The sequence below is a fragment of the Gymnodraco acuticeps genome, unplaced genomic scaffold (assembly GCF_902827175.1).
Source record: "Gymnodraco acuticeps unplaced genomic scaffold, fGymAcu1.1, whole genome shotgun sequence".
Lineage (NCBI taxonomy): Eukaryota > Metazoa > Chordata > Actinopteri > Perciformes > Bathydraconidae > Gymnodraco > Gymnodraco acuticeps.
The window spans coordinates 80,001-96,582 of record NW_022990287.1 but is presented as its reverse complement, the minus strand read 5'-3'; the positions used below and the strand labels follow the sequence as shown (position 1 = coordinate 96,582).

At 44.1% G+C, this 16,582-nt stretch overlaps 1 protein-coding gene across 1 annotated transcript in view; it reads right to left on the bottom strand.

The window, feature by feature from the left end:
• Window positions 1-13,267, bottom strand: part of LOC117549758 (pleckstrin homology domain-containing family A member 5-like) — a gene marked incomplete at its 5' end in the record, with an annotated part of 91,117 nt that extends 77,850 nt beyond the window's left edge. Inside the window, 2 exon segments of the mRNA XM_034221826.1 lie at window positions 2,487-2,570; window positions 13,116-13,267. Coding sequence (XP_034077717.1) covers window positions 2,487-2,570; window positions 13,116-13,267 — 236 coding nt within the window.
• Window positions 13,268-16,582: the final 3,315 nt, after the last annotated feature.

Genomic DNA, 16,582 nt, shown 5'->3' with positions numbered 1-16,582 from the left:
CACAAGAGTGTCTTTGAAAACTCCTCCAATAAACTTGTTAAGATGTGGGGAGCAGGGGGATATTAACAAAACATAAGGGAGATGAACTCTGATGAACAAGAGATGAACAAGATATTAGTGAGTTAAAATATATCACACAACACGGAGAAAAGGAAACCGGAGAGTCAGGAACATGGTAAGTTCCATGCATGTAATAGTCATGCAACATGTGGCCAGATGGGCGGAGCCAGGTGAAACTTTCATAAGCAGCATCACACACCTCCTGTCTGCCTCAACACGATTAAAAATGCAAACCACACACACACACACCACACACACACACACACACACACACACACACCACCACACACCACACACACACACAACACACACACACACACACACACACACACACACACACACACACACACACACACACACACACACACACACACACACACACACACACACACACACACACAGGAGCTGTTAGGCAGAGGAGATAATTGGAAGGGGAGTTGAATGCGAGTGTGAAAGATATGGAGAGTGTGTGCGTGTCTTTCTCAGACAGACAGACAGACAGACAGACAGACACAGACAGACAGACAGACAGACAGACAGACAGACAGACAGACAGACAGACAGACAGACAGACAGACAGACAGACAGACAGACAAATAATTGATAATTAGTTTATTATGACCCTGAGAGAAGGCATGGGATCAGAAGTGGGACTGAGAACGGATTGGACCATTCTGTGTCATAAACACTGAGGACTGGGAGAGAGGGACAGACTGAGGACTGTGGTGTCTCCGCTCCACTGTGGGCGTCCCTCCTGCTGCACATTGACGCTCTGTTCCTCACAGCTGCATGGACGCTTCTGAATATTACTATTATAAAGAGCTTTAAGACGGCGATGATGCAGGATCCTCCATAGCACCACAGTTAAAGCCATATCTGAACACTGGACTGCCTCATGCCTACTGATGCTTATCATACATGTGTTACATCATTGCAAGAAGGAAAAATCAGCATCAGAAATGTATTCAGTCTCAAATAACAGCTAAGGGCTATTGTTTATGACCAACGGCTGTTCATTTTAAGAGCACATTGTCAGAGTGTCATGGTAACCCCTCAACTGCTCTAAAGTCCTGTAACACAAACACTCACTTATTATGTACAGTTGCTTTACAGAGAGTCCTGCTGCATGCTGTGTAGCAGTGTGTGTTCACAGAGTGTTCACACAGTGCCACAATAACCAGCTGTAACTCTGGAGAACCTGCCTTATAGTCTGACTTCTGGTCTGAGGCAGCCAACTCTTTCAATAACAGAACCAGAGGTGAGAGAAGTACTCAGATCTTGTACTGTAGTAAAAGTAGAAGTACTCAGATCTTGTACTGTAGTAAAAGTAGAAGGACTCAGATCTTGTACTGTAGTAAAAGTAGAAGGACTCAGATCTTGTACTTGAGTAAAAGTAGAAGTACCAGAGTATAGGAATACTCTGTTACAGTAAAAGTCCTGCAATACAAGCCTTTATATTATTAAGGTACAGCGCCACTTTCCGAAACATTGATGAATGCTTGTGTACACAAAAACGGCAGGCAAAACCGTTTTAAATGTGTTTTTCCTGTATGGCGAATACAGCTGCTTTGCCGTAAGTGAAAGTAGAAAAGTATTATCATCCAAATATAGTTAAAGTAGCGACAGTAAAAGTAGTCATTGTGCAGATTGGTCCATTTCAGAATAATATATATGATATGTTTTATAATGATTGATCATGAAAGTGTTCTCAAAGCTGGTGAAGGTGCAGCTAGTTTGAATGACTTTGTATACTGCAGGGTAGCTTGTGGATTTACTCCAGGTGGAACTAAAGTCTGATTCAACACTTGATTAGATTTCACATCATTCATCCACATCTGTGAAGTAACTAAAGGTATTAAATACATGTAGTGGAGGAAAAGTACACAGCATAACATTGAAATACTCAAGTAAAGTACAACTGTCTCAAAATTGTACTTACTTACTTTACACCTCTGCAGAGCACAGGAAAAAACTGAACTAAATAAGATGCTGCTCATATTCAGAGTTAATATCCAAACAATGTGTGTATTCAGTCCGCAGTGTGATAACGGGAGCATTCACTTTGAGATCACTCACAGTAACTTATGCTACTCTATTGTTGCCACTCATCAACCCAACAGAGGTTAGATGAAGGACTCCATCTGAAAGTGTTTCAGTGACCTTTCCAATCAGTACCCAGATTTTACATTACATGTTACTTGTTAGACGCTTTTATCCAAAGCGACTTACATACTCAATACTGTGGGCAATCCCCACAGGAGCACTTTGGGGTGAAGTGTCTCAGGGACACAACGACATGCTGACTGCAGTGGGGTTTGAACCTGCCCCCTGATCCCAACACCAACGTACTAGTCCACTACACCACAGCCTCCCTAGATCAGAGTGATACAATGCTGCAGGGTGAGTCTGAGAGCAGAGAGACTTACTGTTCGTTCACCACAAAGATGCAGTTGTCCTGGGAGGGGGCGCCGGACACCGGGTGCTTACAGGTCACCTTTCTCTCATTGTGGCTGCAGGGAGAGAAAACAGAATGTCAGACAGAGACAGCGTGAAGTCGCCACAACTACACCCAAATCCAACCAAAGCATATTGAAGTACCACATCAGCGTCATAACACACACACTTTTCAAAAAATCACACCACAACCACACTCAGCCACACACCTGCAGCGGGGGGTGGTGCTAAACTTCAGCATAATGTCCTGATTGGGTCTAAGGAGGAAGGTATCGGGGCTGACGAGCATCAAATACAGACTCTGCAGCGTGTGGTGTCTGTTTGTCCTCAGCACTGAGGAGACCCTCCCCGCCCTCTGCCTCACTGCCACTTCCTGCCTCCCCCGTCCCTCCTCTTCCTCTTGTCATGTTCTTTCATTCATTCACATTTGAGATATTAAGTAGGGCATTAAAGTGCAATTTTAATAAATTCATTCGTATTAAATTCTTTATTTAGTTGATGGATTTATTTGAATGAAACACTAGTTACAGTGTTGGTACACCCCCTCGTTTCTCTCTCTGTTTTTCTCCCATACTTTTTGATCATCACTCGTCTCTATCAATCTTTTTCTTTTTCTCTTCCTCAGTTTTCATTCCTCCTTTATACTTAATATATTTTTCTTGCTTTCTTACTTCCTACGTTTTAATGTTCTGCTTAATCTCCCACTCTTTCTCCCCCCCTGCTGCTTCTCTCTCAGTCATATGCTGCATCACAAGAAGTCTGCTGACTCCTCCACCCCCCTTTCAAATAAAGGAGAATTTGTTATCAACCCTAAAAACACGATGATGACGATGAAGGTGGGGAGAATCAACTGTCAAACACACACACACACGGGAGGAATTGTGGAACACGTGTTAAACACTCTCACTTTCAAACATGGCCTATTGCCAATTATTATAAACTCAAGTGAACTACAGTCAGCCACATCTCACATCTGACAGCACAGCACTTAAAACAAATTACATTTAAGAATTCAAAATGTCTTTCTAGGAGCCATATATCCAGGTATTTTAGATCATTCATAGACTTGCTGCCATTTTCAGAAAAGAATGGATCTGCATAGAAACATGGGGATTTAGGAGAGACCAAGCCAGCTCTCTATTACCACCTGTGTACAGTCTTACACTTCAATTATATATATCACACATATTCTGATCAGCCAAACAAACAGGGGAGCAAAGTGAGAACCCCTAAATAAACCCAGTGTGGTCTGTGTGTGTGTGTGTGTGTGTGGGGGGGGGGGTTTACATGATTTTCACCCACATCTGGAGAGGCCAGATGTGCAGGAGGGAGGAAGGGGGGGATTCTTGTACTACTTAAGTTCCCTGCATCTGGAGGAAAGCCATGGCAGAGTCCAGCTGGCATAATCAGAGTTTAACACACACACACACACACACACACACACACACACACACACACACACACACACACACACACACACACACACACACACACACACACACACACACACACACACACACACACACTTGTGACTCAAAATCATAAAGGAGAAAACGCCTGCTTGTGCGACTAGTCTATCTTTTTAAATAAAAAAAGTTGCTAGGAGCAGTAGCACATCTGCCTCTGATAACAAAACGGCACTTCATAACAAACGATGTGTTGTAAAGAAAGCATCAGGGCGGCTTTCTGCTCCTCACACTCAGATGCAGCGACACACATCACAGCGCTGCGGTGTGTGAACAGATCTGGTGTCAGCTTTGCCTATTGAAGGTTAACTGAAGTCACATCTCTGCCGTCCGCTCTTACCCTGCACAGCTCAAGAAAGCTCCGATGAGACACCTGCAGCCTTCATCAAAGACACACACTGTCATCATTATACCTAGGCACACGCTGCAACATGAGCAGCTTCATGTGACGACAGAGTTCAGTTTGAACCAGGTCTCTGCTGCAGCCTCTTATTTAGAAAGACACCCCCACACACTCATCCAACGCAGCATCATGCTAAGTTGTTGCTCAGCAGCCAAATAACTGAGCGTAGCTTTAATGATTGATGTGAAACATCAGTTGATGTAGACGTGCTACACTGAGAAACACAAACGGTCCTTTGCATGGCTTTCCCTCAACCCCCCATTGGAAGAAATAAACACCAAAGAAACTGCAAGCTGTCAATCATTTGTCATAAAAAAACACCAATGTCACATTTTAAATGTTTATATAATAGGTGTTTATTTAAAGGGAGACACGCTCCCTTTCTATTTTTGATTGATAGCAGATGACAGGCTGTCAAGCCAGAGCCTGGAGATGTTTAATTCAATGGCTGTGTATTCTAAGCAGTCATTTGACAAACTAGAGAGGATACAGCAGTCTGGTGTGGAACCATGTCCACCCTGAGAAGAGGCCAAGAATGCATACACAGCACTTTCATGGTTTCAATAGAAGAGAACATAAGAGATACAGGGAGGCTAGAGGATATGGAGAGGATGGAGGTGAGAAACAAGCTGTAAATTAGGAAGGCCAAGACGGGGAGTAAACAGAGAGAACAGAGAGCCAATCACAGCAGCTGCTGCTCGGGCTCCAAGCTCATCTCATTGGAAATATGTCATGATGTAAAACATCTGTATTGGTAGCAGTGTACAGTATGTGATGAGCAGGACATTTTACAGAGATCAACTACAGTGTGGTGGACACCGGATCCTAATGACCTCACAAATTGACTGTATCTGCAGTATGCTAACATCAGTAAGTACAATGGTGACGGTTTATTGGTGTAACCATGCTGGGTGTATGATTGTGACTCAGCAGCAATTGTATCCATTGTCTGTCAGGCAGATACAAAAATGATTCACATGATGCAACAACTTTAATCATGTTGTAAAACACACACACACATACAACACACACTATTGAACAATAGTACAATAGTAGCTCATTAGTCCTCAGTGTGGACAAACGTGCTTCTCTTTAAATGCTATGTGAAAAAGCCACCCTGTGGTCAGTGTGTGGGTCTGTGGGTCTGTGTGTGTGTGTGTGTGTGTGTGTGTGTGTTGTGTGTGTGTGTGTGTGTGTGTGTGTGTGTGTGTGTGTGTTGTGTGTGTGTGTCTCCCTGCAGACAGGCTGCCATTCACCATTCCTCCCTCTGGCCGGGACACTAACCTTTCACAGCCTGTCCTCCTCCAAAAAACGACCAAATAGGTCGATTGTTCAACAGCTTATTACGACCTATAGTCACGTTTTAAAGTTTAGCACCTCTAGTGGTCGTGTAAGAAACAACAATTTGAGGCATATGGGGATATTGTACTTATAGAATCCACGTCCAGTGGATGTGTAGGATCTATAGTTTGATAGATATTACGAAGATTATTTGAGGTCTTGCCAGGAGAACGTGTATATACTACGTCTTTCCCCCTATTAATTTCTATTGACCAGTGTCCATGTAAAGTTAGCGTCAACTCTCACCGAGTGAAAACAGTATTTCTGGTCTCAAAGTTTTCATAGTAAAACCGGAAGTATTCCCCTGACTGTCAAATGATTACACAGTGATATCTGCAGTACTCATCCACTAAAAAACATCAGTTTATCCTTGTTAATTACACAACGTTGATTGGTTTAAATTGTGTACAATGCTTTTGTGTTTTTCCCTTTAGATTCTGAGAGACACATTTCATCAAAACATCTAATTACCCATAATCCTCAGCTATGGTTGAAGCTCTGTGATTGGATGTTTTAGCCGCAATGCACGTTGGGATATGGTGTTTATGCGATATGCAAATACTGAGTTTGAAAGAATAGTCAGGGGATTTGGGTGATGGGAGACACATCTCTGGAATCAGATTTTCAATAGCTTACCGTTAAATGTGTAGAACTACAATATGTGAAACAATATAGCAATATCCTGTACAATTATGTGAAAACACGAATAAAACTACACATCTTCAGATGTTATACATACATAAGTGTCCTACACTAATAATAAAAAGTTATTATGGCATTGTATGCTGTGTGTACCTTATTTGTAACATCTTCAGTCTCGGTTTCTTTCTCTGATCAATAAGATGAGAGTTATTGTGTTGCAGAACCTGATGAGTTCAGGAGGGTTTCTGAAGATGTTAGGTTAGATGTTGTGCACCGTTATGGTGTAAATATAGCCTATCTACCAATTGGATTAAGTATAAAAGTCACCCGAATTAGTATTGATACTGCAAGGAGACGTATTGTGTGAAGAGAAATTGAAGATGTTGTTTAATTGCTGATATATTTATGACCCACGTCATGTATTCAGTTTCTGTGGCAGTTCTTCCAGTTTGTCCAGAAGTCTTCTAATCAGGGCTCTATAAATAAAGAACTACCGTGTATTACAACAGTTATGCGATGACTTTCAAAGAGAAAAGTAAGCACACGCGGAATAAAGTATTATACATTTTTTTTTTAATTTCATATAGCATAAACACCATATCCCAACGTGCATTGCGGCTAAAACCTCCAATTACAGAGCTTCAACCATAGCTGAGGATTATGGGTAATTAGATGTTGTCGGCTATCAAAACCTCTGAAAAAATAAATGTGACTCTCAGAATCGAAAGGGAAAAACACAAAAGTATTGAACACAATTCAAACCAATCAACGTTGTGTAATTAACAAGGATACACTGATGTTTTTTGGTGGATGAGTACTGCAGATATCACTGTGTAATCATTTGACAGTGAGAGGAATACAGTTTTATTATGAAAACATTGAGACCGGAAATACTGTTTTCAGCTCGTGAGGGTTGACGCTAACTTTACATGGACGCTGGTCAATAGAAATGAATAGGGGGAAAGACGTAGTATATACACGTTCTCCTGGCGAGACCTCAAATAATCTTCGTAATATCTATCAAACTATAGATCACACATCCACTGGACGTGGATTCTAAAAGTACAATATTGTTACGGTGTGTGAAGCAGGTAGGACCCAAATGCAGATTAACGTGAACATTCCTTTATTTCAAGGCTATACTAACAAAGACAGAACACAACACTCACCGAGGACAAGCCAAATCACAAGACAAACCGACACTGAACACAGGAAGAGACAAGACTAAATACAAGGAGGGGTAATCACAAGACGAGACACAGCCGGGCAGGGGAGGAGAAACACAAGGACAACAGGTGAACACAATCAGACAACTAGACACACCAGGGAAACTAACGACGGGAGGAAAAACACAGGGAAAAGGACCAGACAATATACCCAGAGGAAAACATGACAGGGAGAACAGCAAAACACCCAAACCAAGACATATAAAACGTGACATAACACAATAATCGTAACAGAACCCCCCCCTCAAGGGACGGATTCCAGATGTCCCTAAAACACCCCAAAACAGTCAAATAAACGTCCAAAAAAACAATGTCCAGCAGGGTGGGTGGAGGGGGGACCGGAGGAGGGACACAAAACTAGGGCCACCAGGGTGGGTGGAGGGGGTCCGGAGGACGGGTCTGGGCTGACAACCCAAGAGCACCGCGGAGGACCCGGAAGGAATCTCGGGCGGACGGCCCGGGGGCCAGGCAGAAGCCGAGAAGGGGGACTCGGGCGGACGGCCCGGGGGCAAGACAGAGTCCAAGGTGGGGCGAAGGCCACCGCGGGCGAACTCAGGGGGCCGAGCATGAGGGCGAGGGCCGCGGCCGGGAAAGTCAGGGGGCCGGGCTCGAGGGCGAAGGCCGTGGCTCTCAGGGGGCCGGGATCGAGGGTGAAGACTGCGGCTCTCAGAGGGCCGGGCTCGAGGGCGAAGACCAGACAGCTCCGGAGGCCGGGCAGGACCCGGTGTCGGAGCTGGTGGGACAGGCCTCGGCAGGATCCCCCACAGAACAGGACCAGGACACGGGATTGGCAGGACCCCCGGCAGGAGAGCAGTCGGCGAGACCTCCAACGGGACAGGACATAGGGTTGGCAGGACCCCCGGCAGGAGAGTAGTCGGTGGGGCCTCCAACGGCACAGGACATAGCATTGGCAGGACCCCCGGCAGGAGAGTAGTCGGCCGGACCTCCAAGGGAACAGGACAAAGGGTTGGCAGGACCCCCGGCAGGAGAGTAGTCGGCGGGGCCTACAACGGCACAGGACAAAGGGTTGGCAGGACCCCCGGCAGGAGAGTAGTCGGCGGGACCTCCAACGAGACAGGACAAGGAGCTGGCAGGACCCCCGGCAGGAGAGTAGTCAGCGGGACCTCCAACGGCACAGGCCAAAGGGTTGGCAGGACCCCCGGCAGGAGAGTAGTTGGCGGGACCTCCAACGAGACAGGACAAGGAGCTGGCAGGACCCCCAGCGGAACCTCCAACGGACCAGGACATTGGGTAGGGACTTGAGACGTGACCCGAGAGGGGACTCGAGACGTGACTCGAGAGGGGACTCGAGAGGAGACTCGAGAGGAGACTCGAGAGGAGACTTGAGACGTGACTCGAGAGGAGACTCGAGAGGGGAACCAAGGGGGAACTCGAGAGGGGACTCGAGAGGTGACTCGAGAGGGGAACTAGAGAGGGGACTCGAGAGGGGACTAGAGGAGAGACTAGAGGAGGGACTAGAGAAGGGAACTCGAGAGGGGACTAAAGGAGGGACTAGAGGAGGGACTAGAGGAGGGACTAGAGGAGGGAACTCGAGAGGGAACTGGAGAGGGGACTCGAGAGGGGACTCGAGAGGGGACTGGAGAGGGGACTTGAGAGGGGACTTGAGAAGGAACTTGAGATGGGACTGTGGCAGCTGGGGCCAGAGCTGGGTCTGGAACCATGGCTGCGGGGGCCGGAATTGAAGCCAGAATCATGGATAAAGATAGGTCATTAGAAATGAATAGGACAAACGACTACTAGAGGTCGAAAACTTTAAAACATGATTATAGGTCGTCATAAGCTGCTTGAACTATCGACCTATTTGGTCCCCCCCCCACTTCTCTCTCCTTCTCCATTTCTTCACTTGGGTCCGTCCTTCCTTCTGCTATTATACACAGTGGAGTCATCAACCCAATAATAATTTGTCTGGACTACAAATCATTGAGCTTTTGTTTAGTTTAATATTTTATTTCAAAAGACTGACCATCAAAAACTAATTATTCTAAAGTGACATTAGTTGTAGGTTACAATATGATAGAATCGGAGGATGAAACCGATGAAATCTGCTTTTAACCCATCCTAGTACGAGGAGCAGTGGGCAGCTATACAGCGTTGGGGGAGTAACGGGAGCGCTCCAAGTAGCCGTCCACACATATTGTAAGTCTGTTCAGGGACTTGAACCAGTGACCCTACGCCTCCCAGCCCCTGCTGCAAGTTGGCAGCATATATACAGTCTCAGTTGACACAAATGTCACCCTGATGAGAACACTTTATGCCTAACAGCTGACCTCTGTCAGCTGTTAGGCATAAAGTGTTCTATGAAAAAGAAGAAAATAAAACAACATAGATTAGCTCCATGGCATAATGCCGAAACCTGCAAAATAAAGCAAAAGTCGAGACAACTTGAAAGGATATGGCGTTCTACTAAACTTGAAGAATCTCGTTTAATTTGGCATATTACTCTCAATGAATATAAGAAAGCACTGCGTAAAGCGAGAGCAGCCTACTACTCTTCATTAATAGATGAGAATAAGAATAATGCAAGATTTCTTTTCAGCACTGACAGGCTGACAGAGAGCCACAGCTCGATTGAGCCTTCTATTCCCATAGCACTCAGTAATGATTTTATGTGCTTTTTTAACGATAAAATTGTTACTCTTAGAAACAAAATTAACGACCTCTTGCCTTTGATCAGTATAGTGTTATCAACAGCTCCCGGAAACGTAAGTTCTAATATTACACTAGATAGTAAACTAGAATGCTTTTCAGCCATAAACCTTGAACAATTAAATTCAATGATTCTCTCTTCTAAACCATCAACGTGCATGTTAGACCCAATTCCAACTAAGCTGTTGAAGGAAGTTTTTCCATTAATTAGCACTTCTTTAAAGCACATAATGACTTGTTTAAGACTCGTTTTGTCAAAGTTTAGGACTTGGACTTGACTTGAACTTGCCCATCCTGACTTGAGACTTGACTTGGACTTGAGCGCAAAGACTTGAGACTTGACTCGGACTTGCAAAACAATGACTTGGTCCCACCTCTGTCCTGAAGTCATGTTGGAGATGTTTAAATTAGCTTAAATCTGCTTATCTTTTTTGCTACCACTGCACATCACTCAAATGCTTTAACAGTGCTGTGTTAGCCTATATGTTGCTATAGGTAACTGTGACAGATGCTTGATGGGATGTGATGGAGATATAGGTCCCTGGAGATGAGGGTTTTCAGTCCACCAAAGAAACAGTCCACATAAATACTGGAGAGATGGAAATCCTGCAGGGACAGAGGCCATCTCTCTCTTTCTGTCCTTACATCCTGTCCTCCATAATTCCTCTCCACCTATCATTAACATCGTCCTCATCTCATCTTCCCAGCTGCATTGAGCCTGACACCCCCAGCCTCTCAGAGCATAGAAAGGTGAGAGATATCCTCCTCAGCCAGAATAAAGGCGCTCATTTTGCTTTCTCACACTTCAAGTGTTTGGCTGATGACTGAGGGCAGCTTCAGACGTTACTCCCATGTGAGGGCGGGCACTCAGCCTCTGGATGGAGTCATACATTATGTACAGAGCACTTAAAGCTGGCTGATATCAGGGCATATATTCCCATGTATGTTTGTGATGAACTGAAGATGCCATGTGCAAATTCACCTGCTTTACTTGCAACCACTTTCTAAAAAGATGCAACTGGAGTCTCTATAGGCTCTACTACATTTATCCTGGCATTTTCAAAAAAGCACAGTCAACAGTACATTAAAGGCTTTGGACAGATGCATGAGTAAACATGCTGCAACATAATCACAAGGATATATAAAGGCTTCCAAGAATCCAATTCAGCTTGCACGTACTTCGATTGAAATGAAAGGGAAGCATTAGAATCAAAGAAAGGCTCTCTTTAAATGAAATATAACCCCCCCTCTCTTCAGGTGGGACCTCACCATGCACTGCCATGCACAGAGGAGAAAGTATTGGCACCAGATGGAGGAGATGATTAATCACAGTCAATTATTGCCTGGATCCTCCAAAAGATGAATGTTTGAATAGTTCCAATTCATCAAACTCATCATGAGGAGTCTACAAGTCAGTAAATGTTGTTTTGACTAAATGAGAAATTGATTAAACATTATCATACATTACTGCTCTGTTAAATGTGATTTTTCTATACATATGTTGGACTACTACAGAACAAGAGATAAAGGTGTTGCGCACTTTCAGATCCTCTGGTCACTTAACAAACTGACAAAGACCACCCAACCCCCCACAGGATTTCATCAATAACATCAAGTATGAGACATTATACTTACAAAAGTATTTGCTATGATATAGGAACACAGTGCCATCACTGTCATCGAATGTCCCACCAACCAAAAACTAACTAACAGTGTCCTTTGAAGGTCCAACTCAAATAAGAGTAGCTGAAATGTTGCTGAGGGATTTAAAACATCTTCTCTAACTCCAACTTAACAAAAAGAGCTTCTTCATACACCCCCCTCCATACCGTCAGTCTATCCTGTCAACATTAACCCCCACAGGTCTGCCAGTTATCTAACCCGCGGGCTCATTTATTGTAGCCGTTACATTAAGGATATTTACTTCATATATAGACCAGTGGAAACAGGAGCAGCGTGTTTGATTCGGGTTAGGGTTAGAGAGGACGAGAGCACCCTTCTGATGAGAGGCTACGTGATGTACTGCCTGCACAAAGTAGGAGTCACAGAGAAAACTGAGCTTTGCATTGAAGTGTGCTTTCGAAAAGAGATCAACAATAAAGAGTTTGCTGTCGTTCACGCTCCATTCAGAGTTTCTATCTGGTTTCCTAACCAGTAGGGTTAGATAATCAAAACGTGTTATCAAATATATTTCAAGTGATAATTCAAGTGTTTTACACCTCACGTAAAGAAACGTTTAGTGTCACTTTTAACCTGCTTATAGACAGAAACACCAAGACATCTTGATTTTCAAGCCCAATAGTTGGAAAATAAATACTCTACATATTTCAGAGGAACATATATTGTGATTTTCAATTTAATATCTATCTCTTTAAAAAAAAGAAACAAAAATAAGACGTTGCACACTTAATTACACAATCCCCACAGGAGCACTTTGAGGTGAAGTGTCTCAGGGACACAACGACATGCTGACTGCAGTGGGGTTTGAACCTGTGCTCCCCTGATCCCAACGCACTAGCCCACTGCGCCACACGTAATCTTCCTATGCTTCTAGAGAAGTGCATGCAGAGTAAAGCTGACATCATCATTAGTCACAACTGAAGTGCTCCAACATGACGAGTGTGTGCACGGAGGACAGCTCCTCTCTTCCTCGTTCTATTCTGCTTATATTGTGAGAGAAAGCCATGGCAACAGCATGAGAATCCTGCATCGCATTCTATACGCCAACAAATCCTCTCAGCGTATGCCACAATGCACGGCACATTCCACAGTGTCACCATCCAGGCAGATGCACACATTTCACAAATCGCTATAACAACACAACAGTGGTAGGTGTGCAGTGCGCTGTCCACTCACCGGAGGACGTGCAGCTGAAGGAGGCAGGACGCTCCTCTTCCTCTCCGGCTGAAGGCAGCTCTGCTTGTGCGAGTGCTGCTAAACAGCCCCCCCTCTCTCTCTCTCCTGCTCTGCCTGCACCACCCTTGTGCTCGTGCTATCAGACAGATGTGTCATCGTGGAGAATCCTGCGAGAAAAACCCAGCGACTGTCCAATCCGAGTCAGAGAGAACATTACGGATCTCTCTGGAGATCTACATCATCCCATCATTCATTGCATCGTCACAAAACCTGCTTACTAAAATCAACACCGAGCCGTTAACAGCGAGTGTATCACATTCTCAACACTACAGGAATTCTTCATGTTTTCGGTGCAATAAAACAATGCTGTACTGAAAGGAGGCACCTTAGAGTTTGTGTCTGATGGGCCACAGGAAGTCACTCTGCAGAGGACGCTCTGGGGACCAACTCCCATGGAAATCTAGGGCTGTCTTCAGATGCATTCTACATAATTAAAGGTATGAAGAACTCCACACAGACCCCAGACCCCTGATGTGATGCCAGGTGCAGAGAATAGAAATGAGAATATTTATTCCGATAGCCTTTATTTTGGAATTGTAATCATCCATCCATCTTCTCCCGCTTATCCGTGGTCGGGTCACGGGGGTATCAGTTCCAGCAGAATTGCAATCAACTGACATTTAAAGGTCCCATGTCATGCTTTTCTGGTTATTACCCGTCCCCTTGTTGTTATGAAGGTGTTTCTGCATGTGAACGGCCTGCAGAGTCACAAACCCTCAAAGTACACCCTGTAGCGAGTAAAACTCTAACACAGAAAAGACCTGTCTATGCTGCCCCAGAACGCCTCGTTGGACATTTCTCTTTCTCCATTGTTTGCTTCCTGGGTTCTGTGACGTGTGAACACCCAGATCAACAACAAATGACTAACAGGGAGTCCCATTGACTTGAATACAGCTCCCTGAACGCTGGTAATAGACGAGTTGGGATGGCGGAGAAATGCTCTCCGCAGACCCATTCTCACAGCGTTATAAACCTTTTACTTACTCAATATCAAGCCACACTTATTGTTTTTACTTCAGCTGTGAGTGTCTGTGTGTGCTCAGGATGAGTTTCGCTTGTTCTCGCTGTATCGCCGACCCGGAAACCTGTCCGCTCCTTGCAGCAACTCACAGCAACGAGCCTCGCAACGTCCAGACCAATCAGAGCACACTGGGCTCATAGGGGGGGGGGGGCTGGAGCTCCAACAAGCCGTGTAGGACAGAGGGTGAATACACATACTCTACAGAGATGCTGTATGAGAAACCAATGTGAGTTTGGAACATTGAACAATGTGAATCTATTCTAGTAGACCTCAACAATGGAATTATGATCAGTAGAAATGGCCATGACATGGGACCTTTAAAACTGAAGACACTAGGCTCTTTTCTGCCATTATAAAAAAGGTAATACATATATGGAAATATCAGTTACAGTAAACATGGTCTGTTGTAATTATTTGGACCTGGGCTGACTTCAGATACCTGACATGATACAGCTCTGTTTGTGCTCCTTTGCCCTCTGGTTAGTTCCACAGCAAACTGCCCTGCAGTCAGGAGCCTGTCGAGTCTCACGGCTAAAACTGGATTTGTGTTAGAATACTTTGCAGGGGTTCCATGCAAACTAATTACAAGCAGCCTACGGTTGAATGATCCTGTCCTCCAAATGTAACATTTACATACAAGAGGATTATGGGAGATTATCACGGCAGCTCAGGGGCCTCATTTATAAACGTTGCGTACGCTCAAAAGATGGCGTACGCCCGTTTCTAAGCAATCTTTGCGATTTATAAAAAACAAAAACAAACGTCCTCCACGCAAACTCTGACCTATCCATACGCGGTACGCACAAAAACGGGAGGGACGAGAAACTGCGACACGTTGGCAGAAGGAAGAATGGAGAGAAATATGTGGAAATAATACCATAAATAAAATGTTACCATAATAATAATAATCCTTATATTTATTATAGCGCTTTATCAATGACTCTCAAAGCGCTTTACAAATACACATTACACATACAGATCATACGTAATGGTCATCTACCATGTATCATATATAAAGAATTACTTTGCAAAAATTGATTAAAGCCAATCTTAAAATGATTAAACAAACGCCTTTTTGAGACTCCTCAGTGCACACAAAAACATAACTTGGATAAATAAATAAATACGGATATGGTAGAGCCGATGAATGGGAGTCGGAGGCGGCGTGTTGAGTATGGAACTCCACACTTTATTTTCCATTAGTTTTACAGAAGGGAAGAAAAACTTGCATACATGCTACTCAAGCTAGAATGATAACAACCCACACGATACACCACAGTGAATTATGTCCCGTAATGTTCCACCACAATGTTATTTAAAACCACCTGGAATATGTTGTGTTAATGTTATGAAATGTTTTCTCATAAATGATGCGGTAAGCAGGAGGATAGAATTACGTCTAAACTGACGCCGTTTTGCATTTCTATAGGTTGTAGATACAAGCATGGTTTTATATACTATCATGTTTAATCGTGTTTTATGCCGTTTGCCAAGACTTGATAAGTCGCTCGTAAAACACAGGAGGTATGGAAACTAAGAACACCATGTATTTGGTGAATTGTAGAGCTGATATCCTTTAACTGGTGGTTTGTGTTCCAGCTGATTGACAGCTGGAACACAAACCACCAAATAAAATAATTAACATTAATTCACTCCAAAGGGTTCCCCCCGATACTTTCTTAGAGTTTCTCATCATGGGGGGGTCTCCTGTCCCCGGCACAAACACACTGCCTGAGGAAGGTTATGTGTATTTTGTCATTAACTTTTTTTTTTCTGACACGGTGTGAAATGTCTTTTTTAGCTGTTCTGTCGTCATTTCCTGCGATCTTCTTCCTGCAGTCAGTCAAAATGAATGAATGGGCGTTTCTTTGACTATTTATAGGCAAATATGGGCGTTTCGCATTTCGAGTTGATTGTGATTTATAAAGGGAAACCGGTGTAGGACGTGCGTGCGCAGTGTTTTATAAAGCCCCAGGTGAGCAGATCTCAGAGTTGGAGAAGTTCTCTGTGCTGCAGAGCTACTTGTTACTGTGGAGTGGGAAACCAGCTGTGAAGCTTTCAGCTTTCTTCTCAAACATCTGTCTTAGTTTCAGCAGGAGACCCTCTCTCAGGGCGATGTGCTGAGATCCTTGTCCCCCTCCCAATGTGTGTCCTGCAGAAGTGCTTCAGTTGTTCTTCAGTGGGAAATCCTTCTCAGCTTTCAAATATTCTCTACATTTTAAGGCTGTGATTACTACACCTTTACCAACTTTCCTTTATGCTGCTCCATTTTCCAGATGTGAGGAGATTTTTTTTAATTTAAAGAATAAATCATTCATTAAACATGTACACTGTTTGCTCCGAGCAGAAACATTGTCAACAAGACAAACAGGTAAGCCACTGTCAC